Source organism: Pleurodeles waltl, chromosome 4_2 (assembly GCF_031143425.1).
Source record: "Pleurodeles waltl isolate 20211129_DDA chromosome 4_2, aPleWal1.hap1.20221129, whole genome shotgun sequence".
NCBI classification, from domain to species: Eukaryota; Metazoa; Chordata; class Amphibia; order Caudata; family Salamandridae; genus Pleurodeles; species Pleurodeles waltl.
The window spans coordinates 130,556,616-130,577,979 of record NC_090443.1 but is presented as its reverse complement, the minus strand read 5'-3'; the positions used below and the strand labels follow the sequence as shown (position 1 = coordinate 130,577,979).

Here is a 21,364-nt window from a genome sequence, read left to right as displayed (position 1 = left end):
ACTATGAGGAAGAGGATATCCTGAGTGAGGGCTATTAATTGGAAGGAGACACTCATAGAGGGGGCTTTTAGATGACAGGGGTACTCAGGTTAACACGGAAACAAAGGAGATGGTCAATGGAAGCACTGAGAGGAAGGAATACACAGAGGAAGACAGACTCTTCTTATCGAGCAATCAAGGGAAAATCGTGTTGTCTCAAGTACACAATTAATAACGTAAATGGCCAGTCTGAGGTCTTGTGTTGAAAATAAATGAATTATAAATATATTAACAAATATGAGACCATTTCCAAATGAAACACAAAAGCTAAATGTAGAAGTGTGAAAAACAAAGGACACACGGTTGCAGAGACACGACCCTAAAATGTTTTACATGATATATCATAACATCGTAGCAGTTATGGGTAATAAAGCCTACATTTTAGATGGAGAAAGATTAACCTTGGACTTCATGAACACTTGAAGCCATTGGATCTTTCCAGATTTCTGATGTGTTTAATACAAAGCAGACTGGGAACCAATGGCAAGCACACCTGACTCAAACAACTGGTCACAGCACCCACCCACTCAGCAGGACACACACTTGACGCAATTTTCACTTCGAGCCAACACATAACCTACACCACCAACCTCCACTGGACCGACCACCACTGCGTCCACTTCTCCTTCGCCAAACCCCCCACACACCAACACACCACCCCCTACCGCATGTGGGAGAAGATCCCCACAGAACGCCTGAACTCCCAACTGGCACAGAACCCCCCCACTCCAACAACCCCAACACTGCGGTCCACAACCTCACAAAATGGACCACTACCTGCGCAGACTCACTCGCCCCCTCAGAAAAAACATCACCACCGCAACATCAAGAACGCCCCATGGTTCACCACCGAACTCCAAGACTCCAAGCGCAAATGCGGCTAAGCGGAGAAAGCCTGGCGACAAGAACCCTCAACCACCAACTTCTCCACCCTCAAAACCTCCATTCGCAATCACCACCAAGTCATATGCATCACCAAAAGAGCACACTACAAGGAACGCATAGACAACAACTCCCAAAACAGCAAAGAACTCTTTACCATCATCAAAGTGCTCTCCAAACCCAAAGCCAGTAACATAGACCCCACACACACACAACCCCTCTGCGACTCCCTCTCAAACCAGTTGCACCACAAAATCCTGGACATACACAACAGTTTCATACCACACACACCCACCACACACAGCCCCCACCCGTCCAACACAGACCCCCCTCATACCCCCCCAGCCTACTTATCACCTGGGCTCTAACTACGTGTGGGTGTATTGTACTGGGAGAAAACTAGGCGCTCTCGGTAGCGAGGTGAATATCAACGAAGAATGTCGAATCTCGAAATGGTGCACTCTTGAAAGACCACACCCAAAAGGTCTTGATAGATGCTAAAAGCACTATTGCAAATATAAAGTACAAGAGGCACTCATTATAACATGAACAATAATAGTACTCATGAGTCAGTATACATAGGCAATGTTTTGTCATATATTTCTGAAAATTAATAGGATTATTTCCAACATAATCCCCAATTACAGTATCACTGTCCAAATCCAAATAGTAGAATTAATTGATCTGTTGTTCCAAGATTGCTATGATCCAAAGAAATATATGCCTCAATGAGAGAGTAAACTTCCACACTCCCACCTGCCATCTCCGATCCACCAACCTCGCACTCGCCACAGTCCCCTGCATCCAACGCACCACTACAGGAGGCAGATCCTTCTCCTACCTCGCCTCCAAGGCCTGAAACTCCCTCCCCACCAACCTCCGCAAGACCCAAGACCTCCTGCTTTTCAGAAAAAAAGTCAAGACATGGCTGTTCAAACAGTGATCCTGTTCCCCCCCGCGCCTTGAGACCCTCACGGGTGAGTAGCGCACTCTATAAATTTTATTGATTGATTGATTGACACTACAGATTCTGTGTGTTTGGAAATTCAAGATAGTTCAGCAGGTTTCGATTGTGCTACGGAGTTTTGGGCCAAAAGGCCAGGAAGAGTTCATAAATGGAAATAATGCAAAGTTTGGGAGACAAATTGGTTCTTTGGTGCTGGTTACTGTCAATGCTTCACAATGTCTTGGAGTCATGAAACCACCCTCAGCATATGGTTGTTAATTGAGTCTATGGGGCCACTGAGCCATCCCAATCATGGCTAGGGGTAAAGGGCCACGGCACAGGTACAAAGCTTGCAGCTGATTGTCCATGGTTAAAATTCATCTGTGTCAGGGAGGTTCTGTAACCTACTTTGAATTTGGTAATACTAGCAAGGGCACTTCAAGGCTCAATATATCACATTCGTATAACTCACGATCATTGAATTTTTTTTCACCGATAGGTGACATAACTTCTAAGATAGACTTTGGAAAACTAGAGACAAAGAACTTTGAACACATATAGGAATCAAGGAAGTCTTTAACTGAATCTCTTAAGTTGGCACTGTTGTTGGATCATCAACAAATCGCTTGCAAAAGATGCACATTCTCAACTTTACATTATTTTTTTTTAAACCTTACAAGGTTCGCAATGTACAAAGCTTACAAGAGTTCACAAAAAAAGAGGGACAGTTTCAGCTGCGCTTTATTGCTGTGGCAAACCATTAACCCTTCTACAAAAAGTTGCACACAGCAGCACTAAGTCTTCCTCACTGGGCAGAAGCCCTCTCATCCTGCTGGTTTGTGTGTGTGAGGTCTTTTTCCCATGCACTACTTCCCTGCTGCTGCTGTCCCTCACAATCACCCACAAGTGCTCAGAGACGGACGTTTGCACAGTCCATAAACCATTAACTCCCAACTTCCTGCACTTTTTACCCCTACAAGGAAGGCTTACAGCAGATTCCTTCAGGTTTTTCTGGTGCAGGATGGCCTGCCCACAGGACATGCTGCTTCAGAAGATCTAGTGAATAGATGTGTTATAAGGGTTTTAGTTTCACCTTGAGCAAAATCAGGAAACTTTGGTTCGCCAAGGGAACAGAAGCTTCCTGAATAGGCTGAAGATCTTGGTATTTCCAAAACCTTTGTCCATACCTATCTTTAATACCCATTCCACATTACTGTTGCATGACTACTCGCCTGCACTTTGTTTTTTGTCTTCATCGTTCTCCTTGATTCCTTTATCCACTCTCCCCTCCTAGTTGTGCTTCTTTCCTGGGCAGCACCCTTGATCGTTGGAGGAGGTCATACACGTGGTCCTGGACTAGTTCTGAGTCCTGCTGGAGAGGGTGGTTCGGGTCTGTCTGGCAGCGTTTCAGCAGGAAGGCGGCCTGGTCTGTCCCACAATGTAGAATTCTTCCATCTTGATACAAAGCATCAATCCTAAGTTCCACAAGTCCATGTTCAGTGTAGTCCTTCCATGTATTGGATAAGTGGTCAATAATTATTAAATTCTTGGAGGAGCAGGACTGGGATCCATCTCCATTCAGGGAGGAAATGTTCAAATTCTGGGCACCCAGCCTATCAGTGCAAGGACAGCTTTACATGCTTTTCTCTTGAGGTAGGCACAAGAGGAACCATTGTGGACTGATGCTGAATGGATGTCCAGTCTCCTAAGCCAGGCATTCCCATGCAGCCAGTCTTTGGGCTGAAATATAAGGGTGTACGTTAAAGCCAAATATGTTACATTCGCTGTGAAAGAAAAAATATCATAATATTGGTGACCTGATTGAATTTTACCAAGGGAGGTCCACAGACTTCATGCAAAGGAAATCAGAAAACAGCTGTCCTTAAATAAAAAACAATTGCCACCAAATAGGCAGTCACACAGACCATCAGGGAGATTACTCCATGAGAATAAAATGGGGACACAGTGGTCACCAAAATTCAAAGTCCACCAAGGGAAAACACTGTAAACTAGGGAACTATCATGGTGAAAAGGCAACAAACTACTGCTACTAGGATAGTTAGTATCAATTGATGAAAATCAATGAATATTCCTACTGCTTTTCCAGATTCCACACTTTCAGCCTATGTTCCATGGTGATGTGTGGGCCGTGCAAACAGATGAAACATCTCAGGAGCTGGGATCACCTCTTTTCACTGCTATTGGTAGTTTTGGAGGTCTGTGTTCTACCTGTATCATAAAGGGTGTGCAATCGTAATAGGAGTTAGGGACAGAACCTCTTTCATGTCCAAACTGATTCTCCATTGCTGCCTGGTCCTGCTCTTGTGCAAGCAAATGTAAGCTAATGAAAAGCCACACAAGGTTCTCTGGCTTTCTCACTGAATTAGGTGATTATGTGCCAATTTCAGAGTCCGACAGATTAGTCTGTGTGAGGAACAGCTAACTAATGTCAGAAACAATAAACACTGGTGCTTTGTACAGGGCATTCTTCAACCTATAAAAAGCCTCCCAACAATCCACAGTTTGTATCACCTTCTAAAAGCTATGTCCATTATGTCAGACCTATCAAAGGTATCCTTGTAGTCCTATGGTCCCATAGTTTGAGATGTATGATATTAATTAGTGAACCCGGGGATCCCTCTGATTGAATACTGGAGACCCCAGTCCAGAGCTACCAGAACTGCAGCGTGGAAGAGTTGAACCTTAACACCAATAGGCTTGTGCCAAAGACTCGTCGTCATTGGCCTCTGTGCTGTCTTGCATTTAAATGCTCTGAATGTGATCTGAGTTCTATGGAGGGACTGCAGCACCCTCTGGAGGTGTACCAAGCTGTCCTTCAAGTTGGTAATGAATGCTGCAGTACTGTATAAACATGCAACACAGGCGTACTCCTAAAAGATAGGAGAAGTCAGTTACCCATGGTGAAGAATGCTACCTTTGACTTGGCACCTGGTCTAAGAGTAATCTGTCAGTATCCAATGTTTAAATAAAATATAAGCATATCGGGTTGCATTGGGGTGTAATTCAATCTTCTTATCACTAATTGACTCTACAGCAGTCCTTACAAAACCCTTGATTTGGAAATAGGTTGATGGCATTTGCAAACAAAGTCTGGGAAAGCTCACTCACCTTTAGGTCCAGCATCTTGACTGCCTCCATGTTAATATAATCCTGGACCATGTACAAGTCCTGGACCGTGTCTTACCTCCTATCTTGGATTTGACTCTGGGGAAATCATTTGTTAGCCCCCTGTGTCCACATAGCTATCTTGGCTGTTCTCATTCACTTCTGAATAAACAGCTGTTTCAGCACTGCTTTGAGCGTGTCTGATTGAAGGAGTTCAACTTTTCCACTGATCCATCCTTTCTCAGTGGTGTTATGATTTTAAACAGCTCATGTGCAACATACAACAGTGTTCTAAGGGGGATCCAGTGTCCAATTAAGTAGCTGACGTTAAGGACCGTCCATCATCCTTTTGTGTTGCTAAAGTTGCCCTAAGTGGGAAGGGTATGCCCAGACGTGGGTCCCTTGTTCACTGTGCCACTGGATTCAAGCTAGCCTGGCTGATGAAGGGTGATACCCTGAAACCGGTCCCAGGATGCTTGTTTCCAGTCAAGGGAGGACCTGGCTTGGCAGTTCGGGCTGGACTGTACCCATGACGAAAAGGGTCAAGACTGATTTGCATATGGCTGGGCCCAAACTGGGGTGGCATGGTGAGCAAAAGAATGATGGATTAAACCCAGATCTGTGACTGGGGGTGAGTGTTTGCATTGTTCAGCACTCCAACCATCATCCTTTTTTTTTTTTGTTGCAGATTGTATTGCACAATATTTGCATTATGCTGATGAGGGAGTTGTGTATATCAATGTCAGACTGTGCTCTTGTTTTTTTGAGTATCTCCTTAGTACTTTGGAATCAAACATGTCATCAAAATTGGTTAGGTATGTAGTTATGCTCAGGGAATACAGATTAGAAATAGGGGTGGGACCAACACACAAAGAGGAAATAAGCCTACAGAAGCTGACAAAGAGAAGCAAGCAAATCAGAGTGACAATGTAGTGAACCAGTGGTAAGCAAGGGGTGGCCTCCAAGCCCCTGTAAGGTTACAAAAGATCTTGCAACACACCGTGCATGTGCTGTCTTAGACAAGACCTACAATCACACTTGACACACACATGAAAACTGAAAAACTTTTGTTTTGGTTATCTTGAATTTTTGTCTATTCGGGTCTTTGCTATTATGATCAGTCAAAAATCATGTCTTATTGGAATAGAAGCAAAAGTGAAGACAGATTTTGGGATATTCCCCCTCACTAGGTGTCTGATTAGCTGCACATATCACAATTGTCCAGCTTGGTCAGCGTGTCAACAAATGCTTTTTAACAGATGTGGAATAGGATTAAAGAGCGTGATTTTGGTTTTAACACTACAACCTACTTATCAGGGAGTACACAAAATGTCGGAAGGATCAAAACACCAACCATGTAGATTCTTTCTGGGATTGATCATAGGCATAAAGGCTTTCTGAGAAACAACTTTCCTTCAATTCTTTTGGATCTTGGCTGACCTACCAGAAGAAAACTTTTAGTAAGTGGCATTACTATTCCTCTCAAATTGCATGCACTTGCTCAGTTTGGTGATGGTATTTTATTCTTTTGACCTCCAGCTCAGAGATGGGATGCTAACTTTCCAAGTCCACTAGTCAGTCATCCTATGTTAAAAAAAAGATGTCGGGTCCAGGGGATGGAGATTCAGTATATTATAATGCAAGTGTCATGTCTGAGGAATGTTTGCAAAAATACAATTGTAAAGGTCCAGCAGCTAATAATGCTGAAGGCAGCTTGGACAGTGGCATATGGGCCAACTGTCAGGTAGTGATGTTACCCGACAGGCTGTTGCATCTGTATGGCATGTAGGGCAAAAACAAATCACATACCCCTGTTGTGTCAGTTCCTGCAGTAGAACATATCAGAGACAATACCAGTAATAATAACATCTCATGAGTTTAGCAAGGTATAACGTTGAGTCTCAGCTGAGAGAGTGGCACATGGATTGACCATTAAATAGTGATGTTATCCGACAGGTCAATGCGACTGAAAGGCATGAAGGACAAAGGCAAAATAAGTCACTAAGCCCTGTCATACAGGCCCCTGCAGAAGAGGAAACATCGCACATCTGTATGAGGCTATCCCTCATCTTAGTTAGTATGTAGGGGACTAAAGACCTCTGTGTCTTCTAAAGCTTGGCCATCAACAAATCTGGAGCGACAGCACCTCCAAAAACAGACCTAAGGCTGCTACAATGTTACAGCAGCTACTGCAATTTCCCATTTAACCTATGGTGCCCACCGGCTAACACACTAAGGCATCTACATCCAAATAGTTTGTCGCCATAGTAAATTGTTTTAGCTATAACTATGTCTCGTGAAGTTCTTTGGTGGTCATGTGAGAGTATCCAGTATCTAGTCATCTTTGAGATGTTATTGAAGTCCACTGTCAGACAATACTCATCTCTAGTGTAAATACAGAACCAACGTGTTCCACGTTTTATTGATAATTTACATTGCACGTTGTGCATTTTTAAGAAGCACTTGTGAGCAGGCAAGAAGAATGAGTATAGCATGTCATGACGTTTCTAACACGAAGAGCTGTGATAAGGAATGTGAATGTTTGGCTAAGGAACTTACCTCATATAGGGCACCGTACTTTTAGTTTTAAGCCACCTCCACTAACAAAATGTGGAAACACTGGCTCCTTGTAGATGGTGCCAGGACCAAATTCAATATTAGAATGCACAGTCCTCTTTTGTGTCCATGGTCCCATTTCCTAGATCATCTCCGTGTACTTCAACCATGCCTTGTCTAAAAGCGCCAACGCCAACATTGTGGAGTCTCAACGGTGCCCGAGTGAAGAGGATTAAAGTGTAAGTAATTATAAATGGAAAGTGACTAAGCCTCCTGTAGCCTCCTGTGTGCTCCTATACTTGTTATATATACTTTGTGAACTTCTGACTTGTTGAGAATGAAGGCAGATGAACACAAGTGAATCACTCGTGGTCTCCGTCACAACACCCTCATTCATACACTTCCTTCAACCAAACTTGTACCCAGCTGAGACGAAATCCTTCTGTTCAGTGGTTCTTGGGCACCGAGAAGAATGGCACACTGGGTGCACAGCAAAGAATGTGCATGCATCTTTGACCTCATCGCGTTTTTGATTTGCTGTACATTCCAGTGTTGTTCACAAGGTGACTGTATAAATATATGTTGAGTTTTGAAGGAACTAAAGGAAGAATCTACTGCCAGCATTGTGAGGGAGCTGCTTTAAAAAAAAGTCAATCTACCACAATCGTTAAATATTTTTTCTTTTGACTATTTCTCGCAAGTTGCTAATAACTTTGAATGTCTAACGTTTCAGGTGTCTCCCCCAAACATCAAGGTAAAGTCAGTGATTAACATGAGCCCAGGTGGGCCCACCAACACTCATTTTTGGGGACCAACACTTAACTTTTCCCCATCAGACATTCATTTCAGAACAAAAGAGAAACATACAGTAACAAAGGGAGAAAGCAGGAATGAACAAAAATGCGAGAGTGAAAGGGTCCCAGTATATGGTGGTGGGAGAAGGAGACATCAGGTGGAAGGAAGACGACTAGCCCTAGTATTCAGCAATCCTGACATTCTCAGCACAGCTGTGGGCTCCTGGGAAAAACTTCTGGCACTGGCACTAATTATTTTACAAATTAAGCACTGGGTGCAGCAGATACAAGATGTGTTTGGGTTTATGTGCTTGCTTGTGTATATGTGTGTTTCTGCTGACGTGAGCGTGTCTTTGCGTTTATGTGTACATGCCGGTGTAAGCACACATTTGTGTTACTAGGATAGTTGCACTAACATTTCTTGCTTTCATTTGCCTAGGAAGCACCTAATTGAATAACAACGTGTTAAAGCACAAGGAACATCAGGACCAATCTGGCTCCCAATCATCAGAAAGGCACATTGTCAGTCTCGACCTGGCCCCTCCATCCTCTCGGAGAACTGACGTCAGTTTCGATCTGGCTCCCCCCTCCTCAAGAAAAACTGAAGTCGATCTGGCTCCCCCGTCTTCAAGAAGAGCTGACATCAGCCTCGAGCTGGCACCGCCACCTGCGAGGAGGGCTGAGCTTGGCATCGAATTAGGACCCCCACCGCTGAGAAGGACTGACGTCAGCATCAGCCTGGCACCCCCTTACTCAAGAAGAGCTGACTTTAGCAACGGGCTGGCTGGGTCAACCTCACCTCCTCGGACTCAGGGACTGCCGAGGCTCTCCCTGGAAAACCACCATCCCCCGGCGCACCATGCCGTGGCACCACGCAGGGAATATTTATCTGCCTATTACCATAGCAGGATGAAATTCAGTGACACAGCTTCATACAGAGATGGGGAAGAAAGGCCAGAGGAGGAGGGGAAAGGGGCCGGAGGCCGAACCAAATCCAGAATGGGAAAGGAAGAATTTACTGGATCTGTTGCCAAGGAGGAGGCTACTACAGTTGCCAGCATGTCTTCCAGTAAGGACAGGATTTGCTCCACCGGCACTCAGCTCAGCCAGTTACATGGATTTCCACCTTCCATGTACCCGTTTGCCTTCTCCAGCAACATGCGTGGTTCTCCACCTTTTGACCTCACCAATGGCGGGGCCTACTTCAGAAGCTTCCCTACTGATCTGCCAAAGGAGATGGCCTCCCTGTGTAAGTAATCTCATCTGTATAATGAAGTTGTGTTTGATATGTTTGAGAGCCTGGAGGAGGCATGTGCTGAAGCAAAGCGAGTTGGGCCATAACCTGGTGTTGAAGGGCAGCAGTACTTATACAAGGACTACAGTGTGGAGATAATGACACACTCCACTGAAGGCTCCGGGGACAGTGGTGGGCGGAATTAGAGGGAATCCACTGAAGGGTCTTTGATAAGGGGAATGAGAGCTGCTTCTTTGAAGGGCAAAGTGATATTCATATGTGGGATTGAGAAGACTCCAGTGAATGGTAGGCATCCTGTGATATGAGAAAAAAGTGTAACTTTTAAGAGACTCCACTGAATGGATGGTAAGTGGTCAATGGTATTGGGACTTAGAGAGTCTCCACTGACGAATATAAGGACACTGGTTTGCAGAGTTAAAAAGACTAATTGAGAATCCCCTCAGTTTCCTGGTTTGAGTTTGGTAAATGATAATACTTCTAAAGACACTCCTCCAAATGAAGGATGTGATAAACAGTGAGTGATACTGGCAATTAGCGAGACTCCAATGAAGGGTATGAGGACAGAGATATATAGAAAGAGAGGGACAAGGGTACAAGGAAGGTGATTCGAGAGATTAGACAGATTCCATTGAAGGGTAGAATTAAAGTGATATATGGAATGTGAGAGTCTCCTCTGAAATGTAGAAGTAACATTTTACCGTGAGGACGTCGAATATATATTGTTACTTTATAATGTAGAATGCAGAAACAGTAATATCCCAATATCTCTAGAGACAGCCCCTAACAAATTCTAGCACAGCCACAAGTTAGCTGGCAATTGACATGCGACACTGCCATTGGCTCAACTATGTTCCTTTGCATTTGTTCTGAGAAGTGGGTGGATCTGTGCATTGCAGGACACAGTGCTCATTCTCAGTGTGAAGGAAAAGGATGCAGTAATAACACAGAGGGAATTACGAATATTGTTTTTTCTGGGCTCAGCGTTACTGCATTATTAGGAGTTCTGTGGGTCGGAGTTATAGCTACGGTGACACTACCCCATTTTTACCCTTGTTCTGAAATGTGAATCTTGCCAGGTTTTACCTCGCGGAATTTGTGTGAGGAAAGCCACTGAGTAGTTTGCCTAATTTAGCAAAAATTATAATTACGATTCATGCGCAAATTGTCTTTTGCACCTGGAACCACATTACTGACCCTATCAAGATAAGGGACATTTTATCTCTCACATTATGGAAGAAAGATTAGAAACATGAGTGCAGACTCTCGGTTCCTAATTCTGAATAGGTCCAAAATACCTGGCACAAAAACTGACCCGCGGAAATAACGTCACTGCATGTGAATGGAATTATCCCAGAATGTTGTGCACATCGTTTGGAATTATATTGCAAATGTGGTAATAATATGCCGAACTCATTTTACCAGCCAGTATTACTGCATAGTATTCCACTTTTTACAACATTTTGCCCTTGACTATTTCTCCAGGTAATATCTGGAGGAATGTGCAGCGGCAAAAAACCTATGCAGAAACTCAATCTGCATCTGACTCGGAATCTGAACTAGGGAGCACGCCCAGCTTGCACCCAGTGTCAGAAATACTCGCCATCGACAAGCAGGACATGATTGTTGCAAGGTCAAGGTCTCGGTATTTCAGCATGGAAAGCTTTGTGCACAATGTAGGGGCGTGGCTTCGGGGGTTGTTACACACATGTATTTTCTGCTAAAACGTCTGGAACAGGTGCTTTAAGTCGGATATGGTGAGGTGTCTGTCGGATTCCAACAGTAATTTTCAGATACACACAGTCAAAAACGCATATATACTTTCTTTCCCTCTCTGTTTTGAAAGTCTTCAACAAGGTTGGTTATTTTACAAAACAATATGTTTTCTCTCTCTTACCCCTACCAATCAGCATTTGTCTCATTTAGATCCCCTCATGCGTCCTGCTTGACTACAATGTATTTGAACATTCTATGCCAGCGCCATTGTCGAGAAATCTGAAGCTCAGACCCCCTCAAACTTACTGACCAAGCTTTGCCCCTGGACAAGGCCCTCAGATTGAGAAGGTCTGCCTCAGCATGAAGTAAAGTCTGTTCGTAAGGCAGTGACTTTATGATCCGTGCCTGGACATCCTTGTGCTAGAAGAGTCTCTCATTGGAAAGTCTATGCAAGAAGCCTCAGTGTTGAGAACATCTCTTCCATGCCACTGGCAATGGTGCCTGAGACCCTGACCTAAAACATCTCTACCAAAGAAACTGCATTAGGATTCTCTGTGGAATGATAGAATTGTTAAAGTAAAATATGTTGACATTATGCAGGTCTTATCTGTGTCTAAGGCCTAGTTGTGAGGAAGATCTGTGTATGAATTCCTAGACTCTGAACACCAGTGCCCAATGCTCACAGGTTAACGACTATCTCAAGCAAAGAGCAAAGCGGTGAACAGACAAGGTCTTCAGTTACTTTGAAAGAGATGGCGTATGAAAACATGACCTGTATGTATGCAAATGAAGGGAGTAAGTCCAATTTACAACGTTGGGACTCAAAATAACAACTATGAACTCAAAATAGTGCATTTTTCAGCACAATTTCCCTACAAATTGGCTAAAAGCCAGGCAATACGATCAGGTCAAAAAATGTGTAAATGCAATTTAACACAGATGTAATTTTTCAAACTTTATATAGTATTTTTCATCACGTCTTCGTTCAACATCATTTCAGTTTTTCAACTATCTTCTTCCAGGTAGGTTCTCACTCATATGCCACAGACTCGCACAATCATCCTGTGCAATAATTATGCAGAGGATGAGAACTATCATAAGATGGATTCCCATGACACTATTATACCCCATCAATCCTACAACATGCCAATAATGCCTACCTTTATCCTACTGCCTGCACATGCTAGAAAAGTACACAATCACATCAAGGTGCTCAAACTATGCCAACTATTGTCACAATTATGCCAAGACACCATTATGGCGTAGGTAGGGAAGATCAGGCACTCATGCATTATAAGTTGCTACTTTAGGTCCCCCACCTTTAAATATCACAGTGTGGGACTCAATACATCAACTAATCAATTAGTGGCATATAATGACATTACTCCATCAGTTTTACCTCTAATTCTACATCAACACTAACACTAAAAGTAACCCTTACACAAATCATAAGGCTGCCTATGACCTCGAAAAGGCTGGCTATGGCCCTGAAACTGGCACACCATAAACCTAATGCTAACCACAACCACAATCCTTAGTTTAAAACGTACATTGACCATTAGCCTAGATCTCATGTTTAGCCTAACCCAACCACTAACCTACTGGTCAAACTTACCTCATACCCTAAAAATTCCTGTGAGATATCACACCTTTTTTGTTATAGACCCGTGCCTGTTTCTGTTCACTGAGCTGCTGGTATTCTGACACTGCAGACTGAGAATTCACTAATCAGGTTCTCATTGAATGTGTTTCACTTAAAATGTGAAGAGAGTCGGAAAAGCTCCATATAGGAGTGAATGCATTTCTATGCAAGTGCACTGTATCTAGTTTCCAGTGGTAAGTGCACAAACATGCCCATCTTTTGTCCCGAGGTAGCCTCACTGAGTGGCGGGGAGAGAAAGCCATGCCTGTTCCTTTTGTGAGACTCAGAACAAAGATAGAAAAAGAATGTGTGTAAGCAGGCTTGTCCCGTCCAGCACCATAGCTTTCAAAGGCTCCTGTTGGAGAGAAGTTGTTTAATGCAGATCAGGATCAGACAGGCCTTTTATTCCACCAGAAATTTGCCCAGTGGGCTGAAGAGCTGAAGACCTTTGAGGACACTTTTGAAAGGTCAGTGCTGCTCCTTGTGTATCTGTCATTTTCACCAGCTACCCCGGGTGAACTGCAGCTGGCATGGTGAGGCTTCAAGAACGATAGAGAAGGAGAGGGAGGGATGAAAGGAGAAGGAAGAGAGAAAGGTACAAAAGAGGAAGAAGAGAGAGAAAACAGTAGAGCTAGACGAAACGGATGGATGGAATGAAAGAGATTGTGTGAGGAGAAAACGGAGTGGGTTGGTTTGAACATTTCTGCCAGGTCTGCTTTTAGTTCCCCTATCAAACCCTGGTGCGGATGAAATGAGCAGCAGACTTTTGGCATGTGGTGCAGAACTTGGAAGCAGAACTGCTGGAACAATGGGGACTGAATATTTCAAAAAGAGATTCAGAGAAAAGCTGATCTCCTAGTAGCCCTTGGGACACAACAAGGCACAAAAGAGTACATTTTTTTAAAACCAGAATAGTTGTGCCCAAGAGGGCCCTTGCATGCATGGAGAAGATGCTATGGGATAAAAGTGAAAAACAACACTGTGTACTTGTACTCTCTCTCTTATGCCCCCTCATTCACTCACTACCTCATACTCTTGCCATCAAAGATACTTAGCCGGACAAGAACTGTGTCCCATCTCTTACATCTTCCTCACTGTATCCAGTCCATGGGAGCCGCTGAGCACCTTCCATGGCAGAAAAACGATGTGCATCTCAACCTCATGCCTGGCAAATTATGTATGCTCATTCATCTTGAGGCTTTCAGTTACCTACATGGTCACTACCCAAATGTTGCTGGCCCTGTTAGCCAAACTATATGCATGACCAATGGGCCCAGTAGAAGTATGATAGACTGGAGAGAAAGTGTGGTCCTCTCGTCTGGAAAGCTAAGATGCCGGGTGAGAACCCCAGCTTTCTGTCCAAACTCTGAGTGCTCCATCCCACAGCTCACCCATGCCTGTGTTGTTTACTATTCCTGATTCCTGTCGCCCACAGAAACTGGTTCTTTGCAATTCTGCCTCATACAGTGCACAGAAGAAGGCGCTACCTTACAGTTCCAGCTCCTCTTTGACTTCTGCTAGAGTTATACCAATGTGCCAACATGTATAAACCTCTGTCGGAAATCGTTTGACATCAATTGTTAAAGGCCCGCCAGTGGCTGTCTAGTATAAGCTTACTATGGAACTTATTTGTGAAGGAGATGGAAGAGGGGACTCAATTGAAAAGCAAAGAGGGAAAGCTGGTGAAGGAGACTGAGACATGGCTGCATCAGGATGCCATCTGCATGCCAAGATATGTTATAGTGCAGAAGATTTCTTGCCAATTCCATCCTTCTCCTGGCAGGCAGAATCCAGCCCCACCTCACACCCAGAGCCCTGGAGTCCTGGAAGCATGCCAGTAGAGAATCACAGTTTCACACATGTAGGCTTGACAAAGAAGAAGCAACAGACCATTAACCCATTCTCTCACCTTTAACAATAGCTTGTAAGGCCTCGGTCAGCCACTGTCTCTGTATCTGTAATCTATGCTCCAAGCATCGAGGGCTCAAAGATATCCAGACTTCCTCTAAATGACTCCATTATCCATTCTTCTGGCCTTAGTCATTTATTTTCCGGACCTCCATATCTCACACTATAGACCTGGAAAGTCTCATTATTGTACTCTCCAAGCTACAATCACTCTGAGTCTCCAAGTTCTGTTCTCCAGGTGTTTTTGTATGCTTTGTGGGCCACCTTAATTTAATTTCCAAGCCTACAAGGCATACTTTCCAGTCCTCCATAAACTACTCCAGAGCTCCCCATGAAGGCCTCCTTCACCCACTTTTTCTTCCTCGCTCATCCGCTTTCCAGGCTTCATTACACATTTTCCATTCCCCATCACAAATCTTCAAGGCTTCAATTCAATTCACCCACCATTTAAATATGAACCTCCATCATCCACTCAACAACCCACTGCCCCCACTATCAAGGCCTCCATCATCTTTACTCTAGGTCGAATTTGTAAGCTCTCCTTTTCACACTCTTGAAGCTTCCATCTTTCCCCAGTACCCATTGCACACTCTAAGTTTCAACTGCTACTCTTCACATTACCACTACCTTTCTCCAGGTCTTCATTCTCACATTCAAAACCAATATCACCCACCCAGCCCCTGCTGCAGGACTCCTTTGCTTGCAGCAAGCTTTCATTCCACAGATGTACCTCATCTCTGGTATGAAGCTCCACTGAGACAGAAATGTCTCCTGCATGGTGAACGGGAGTGTGCGCTTGCCCAGGGTGCTCTGCTGTATGTGAGCCTAGTATCTGGTGTGAGCAGAGAGACATAGACCTGACCCTAACATTGGGCCTGTTGTATCAAAGGGTTTTACCCACTCTGTGTCTATGGGAAAATACTTTAGTACATATGGCTCACTGTCTAACTCTGCGTAAGAAACGTAATCTAATCAAAGCCTGAACCACTACACATTCTAAAGTTACAGTGCAAATCAATAACAAGAATAATTGTGCAAACTATATCATATACATTTAGATTCAGCAAAGAAATACATCAACGTTTCCCTAAAGCAAATTCTCATTAGTGATGATCCTTATCTAACATCAGATTAGCATCAGCATGTTGGGCTTCATGCAAAACAATTTAGTAAACACAAATTTGGAAAACATCTAACTATGGCTCTATCAAAACGGTGCAGTTGGTACCTAGAAAGAAAAAGCAAATAGGCATAACAAACACATGGGTAAAAGAGTACCTCCCCTCAATTGGATCAGCAAGCTAAGATAGTCTTTGTCATCAGGAAATCAGTTCGGTCAGCAAGACATCAGGATTCAGCATCAAAGTTTAGAAAACGCAAAGTCTTTGAGCAACTTGAAAGAATAGGGGTAAACCCTCAAAATGAATGGGGAGAATGTCACATCTCCTCTGGGTGCAGTCCCGTCAATTTAGATTTCCTAAAACTACTTCCCAAGTCCCTATTGGTCAAAGGATTGCATGTTCACAATTTGTCCAATAGAACTAAAACTTCAAATCTGTCATTTCTACTAGTACAGGGTTCATTTAGACAGCACAGTGGAAAATCACAATTTAATTCCCTAAGCAAAAGTTGTATTAATCGGTTTAGAAATACAACTTGACATGAGGGTGTGCAACTAGGACAAGACCCCCGCTAAGTTAAGGCCTACAGTTAATATAAGTAATACATAAAGCATAACCCTCAATATGTTGTATTACTACAGTAATCAAACATAAGCTCCATATTGCAACATTAATAAGCCATTAATAAGTATACTTTGTGAACACTGGTGGTCGCTCATCGTGATCACATTTTCAAATGAGTGCATTATTGTTCCCTAGGTTAATACATTTTCTACACAAATCCATTACTCAGCATACATGAACATTCATTAATATTTTATTAAACTACTGTGCTAGAAATTCCTCCTCTGTGTCATCACACTCACAAATTTTTGCTTCTGCTAAAATTCTGTCATTTCAATCCCTTCATAATTTTGTTCCCTTTTCAAATGTTCCCTAAACAATTTTTCCCTTTTCTTTTCTTCCCTCCTCTGATCATTCTTTTATTTCTTCAATTTAATCATTTTACACAATTTACATATTCCCCATATTCCAATTAGGCAAATCATGAGAATTAATATCCCCTGTATAATTTTCAATAAGATCCCATTCCAAATGTTGCTGAGCTAATTTCCCACTGAAGCAAAACCTTTACCAACTTTCTCCCAAACACCTGGTTCTCCCAACTCTTTTAAATCAGCACTTTCACTAGTCAGATTAGTAAGTAAGCCTCTAATTTCTTTACTATTATCAGGAATGAACGAACAACAATGCCTAGCATTAAGCGTTCTACAAACTCCGCCATCCTTTGCTAAAAGAATGCCTAAAACAAGGCTATTTTGAAGAGTCATAGCTCTTTCGGCAGCTAATTCATTATCTATCAGGAGTCAAGAACGTGTGTGTACAGTGAGCATAAAATACCTATATGGTAGAAGTACTCTTTGTGTGAGTCTGAATACTGAAGGCAGTACAGTTCAATTTGGATGCCCTGAGTTTAACAAGACACACAATAGAGGATGAGGTCAGCTTTCTCAACCATTGAAAGTCTATTGCAAACATTCCTGTAGCTTAAGGGTAGAGATCCAGACTCTAAAGTGAGGAGAATGGAGATAGGGCTACCTTTAGAAATTCTGTGACAACAGTTATTAGCAAAATGCTGCTTATTAGTTCTTCCTACGCAATACCATTTGGATAATGGTATGGGTGAGGGGTGGTAATGCAATGTCTGTTATTTATTGTGGGGAGTTTTCTAGACCAGGCATGTCCCTTTATCTGCCCCTGGTCACTGCTTCCATAAGGCGGTTGTCAGCCAGGTGAAGAGACCTCATGTTTTGGTTACTCATTGCTTTAAGCCAGAAGCATTGCTAACTGCTGTGATAAACATCCCTTTACACAAAGCCTATGTCAGGAGTTCAGCTTAGAAATTACCTTTGAAAAGTAACCAACACAACCCAGTTCTGACGCCTTGGCAGTGGAGCTACATCCTCTGTCTGCAAAATGCTTATACAAGTGGAACTAAAGCCATCTCTCTGTGTTCCACTTCCAAGTTATTCATACCCAAGCAATGGAGTGCTGAACAGATATTGGAAGGACTGCTGTGTGACCTAGGCTGGTGTCTGCCAGACAGCCTCTCTCACAGAGGTGATGAGATATCATCTCAAGTTTGCACTTTCTGATGGAGGAGCTGAGGGTCTACCTAATACCTAAAAGCCTGCCTTCCTCCTTGCTGGGATTAGGAAGGACACTACCCTGCCCATGCAGGAGAGAGCCAGGAAGGAGAAGTCGAAAATGTGCCAAGCACATGAGAAGAACCCAAATACAGTGGACGACTTTAGAGAGCTAAGACAGGAGAAACCAGTGATATGAGTGGCTCTCCCAGTCTTTCTCTGTGGTTCCTGCTGAAAACTGCACCTAAACACTGAACAAATTCAATAACCATTGTGTCCTCCAGGTAGTCGCCTTAGCCATAAACTGATGCTGCCATCATCGAAGGAGGTGTCACCACTGAGGTAGAGTCAGTTGACCTGGGAAGACTGCAGCTACCTTGGACACATCCTTGCTGACCAATTGGCTGAGTGAGGGCGGCAGTTGCTTTGCCATAGGACCCGCTTGCATTTGTTTAGAGGAGGTCTACAACTTCCCAAGACACTGTGACTGCTAAAACTGGGCTGCCGTGCTGCATTCATCTGGCAAAGCCTTTTCTGAAGGGAGGGTGCTTTGTAGACACATGATGTACAGCCACAATCAGTACAGAACTAGGAAGTAGCTAATATAGGCCTCTGTCTGCGATCAGAACACAGAGACTATAGCACAAACAAAGGCTCTAGCTCTTGGACTTAAAAAAAAATTGAAACACAAATAATGGAGCAAAATGATTCCATTACTGAACCTGTGGAGAGAGCATAAAGTAATCTGCACCGAAGACTAAAGCATGTTCCTGCAACATAATACTTTAAATTATAATTGACTGGTTTGACCAGGCAGGTTGAACACTGGAGAGATGGGATGTAGCAACCATGGGAGATTGTAACGAGGTGTACCGCCCTGCATTCACTAATCGAATGGCACTGTGTAGTTTTTAGTTATGCTTTGTGATTAAATGCACTTTCACTTACATAAAGACAATCACTGGGCTGGATTTTAGGTTATTGCGTCTGTGGTTGTCTGTGGAGTTCTAAGCACTTGCCCCACCACACTGCCTTCCTGCTACCCTATGAGTCAAGTAAGGAAAGAGTTTGTCTTGGCCCAGTTTGCAGAGCCATAATAGGACAGGCCACCATACACCAATACCAAACGACACCAACCACCATAGTTGGGGCCAAGTAGCCCCTGTTGGTCCTGTGGCATGCGCTATATGAATGCTACTGAAAATCAAATTAGTTATCTCTGGACTCTGATTATAAACTCTCCTGGCACCTGCTGCTTACTGTCCTTGCTTTCTTTGCCGACTTCATTGGGCACCAGTTAATACTTTGTAGGCCCACATCAAATGCTTTCCATTTTGAAGTTGCCCACTCTCCAAGCATCCATAAACCAATTTCTAATACTTTGTCAAGGGTTTCCCGGGCTCAAACATTCCCCTCTAGGCATCCACCATCTCCTCCTGTCCACTCCCAGGGACTCCCTCGCCATGTCTGTACTGCCTGCTCTCCAGGCCTCCTTCATTTATGGCACAGACCACAGTGCAGGACCTTTCACCTCCTTTTTGTAGCACTCTCACACAGTATGTTGTGGCTACATTCCTTTCCCTTATGTCCTTCCCTCATAGAGGTGTCATTCAAGTACCATCTCTGCCCTGTAGTTAATTGCATCTGCTTGTATCGTCGTTCCTGCCAGGTTCTATCAGCCATAACACATCTGTGCTGTGGTTACCTCGTCCCCGATGCGCCCACCTAGGCTCTGCCTCAAATATCCTCTATGTTGGGGTTTAGGTGATTGCCTTGTATCTTTCCCACCCAGGTTTTATTCTGTATGTTCTCCTGCGCTGTGGTTAATTTGTTGGTCTATCGTTTCCCCGACTGGATTCAGGTAGTTAAACCTCATTCCTGCTTTCTGGGCCTCATCCCCAAGCATCGCCCACTCCCAGGTTTCACCTTTCTACAAATCGTCCCACACGCGTCTCCCTCCCCGGTTACCTATTTTATACCGTCTCTGAGTTATGATTTACATCAACCCCAGGTTTTGTCTCTCATTACATTTGTGAGGTGGTTACTTTACTCCCCTAACTGTACCTTCGCTCCTTCTTCACGTATCCCGTTGTGGCCTAAGTGCTAAAGCGGCTGACTTTGGACATGAGGCACCAGGTTTGGGTCCTTTCGTTGGCCTCGCATCCTGTTAATTCTGAGCAAACCACCTATGCTCGGCGGAGTTTGAATAATTTAACCATGTGGAAGGTAAAGTGCCCTTGGGTCGAGTTTTTCCTATAAAAGACTGCAAAAAGAAAAAAAAATCAACTCTTTGCTGTGGTTACTTTATAGTCCATACCTCCCCTTTCAGGTTTTGCCCCACGCGGCTCGCGCAACCTTTGTGCTACGTTACTTCGCCTTGCTTTTCCCCTCTTTGGTTTTATCTCACCAATCAACTCTTTAAAGCTGTCCTTCGAAGCCCCCTCTCCCCCCCCGTTCTTGTCCCTGTATTTGCCTATTGCTATCCAGGTGAGTGGACAACCAGTTAAGAGATGTCTATTTTGAGCCTGGGCGTGTAAACAGAACGCAGGGCCTCCTGAGCTGCCGAAGCCGCAGGGGAAAACACTCCTCGGCTGTCGAACAACGCCTTCTTTTTTGTTTTTTTTACCGGAGACGCCGGGCAAGCCCGGCTGAACGTGTCTGACTGGGGGAAGAGTCTCTCTCATGTCTCAACCATTCTATGTCGGTGTGAAATTCAATCCAGGCCAACTCAAAACACCAGTTACTTCTCCGATGTCTTCCGTGCCACTACTTTTTACTCTAAATGCTTTCTGCATTCTACCCTGTGACTCACAATCCATTGGACCCAGCTGCCTCCTTCCAGGGTCCACGTACACAAACATTTTTTGAGGCCTCGGTCAGCGACAGACGAGTTGGTGTTGAATTAAAATCCCCACGATTTAGGCCTTTCCGATGCAGGCCTGTCGGAAACTCTCCCTATGTCCCTCTCTGCCACGTCTTTGGGTCAATTTAAAGGTGGAGAGAAATAGCACTTCCCCTTTCGAGCAGCATTGCAGTCCTGTCCCCTGCAGGTATTCGGACTTGCCCTGGAAGACTTTGGGGTCAGAAAGGTCAGAGGGTTGGGGCTTCTATGCCCACTCTAACCTGCCTCTGGTGTCAGTCACTTTAAGGGTCAGTAGAAATAGCACTTCCGGGGTCAGGAGGCATTGGAGCCCTGTCCCCTCCAGGTATGCTGCCTGCAGTGCCCTGTATCCTG

At 44.0% G+C, this 21,364-nt stretch overlaps 1 protein-coding gene across 2 annotated transcripts in view; it reads left to right on the top strand.

The window, feature by feature from the left end:
- RARG (retinoic acid receptor gamma) overlaps positions 1 to 21,364 on the top strand; it is a 321,589-nt gene that overhangs the window by 58,457 nt on the left and 241,768 nt on the right. For both annotated transcript variants that reach the window (XM_069230945.1, XM_069230946.1), the window contains exon 2: positions 8,783 to 9,592. In XM_069230945.1, coding sequence (XP_069087046.1) covers positions 9,253 to 9,592 — 340 coding nt within the window. In that variant the 5' untranslated portion in view covers positions 8,783 to 9,252. The remainder of the gene's footprint in view (positions 1 to 8,782; positions 9,593 to 21,364) is intronic.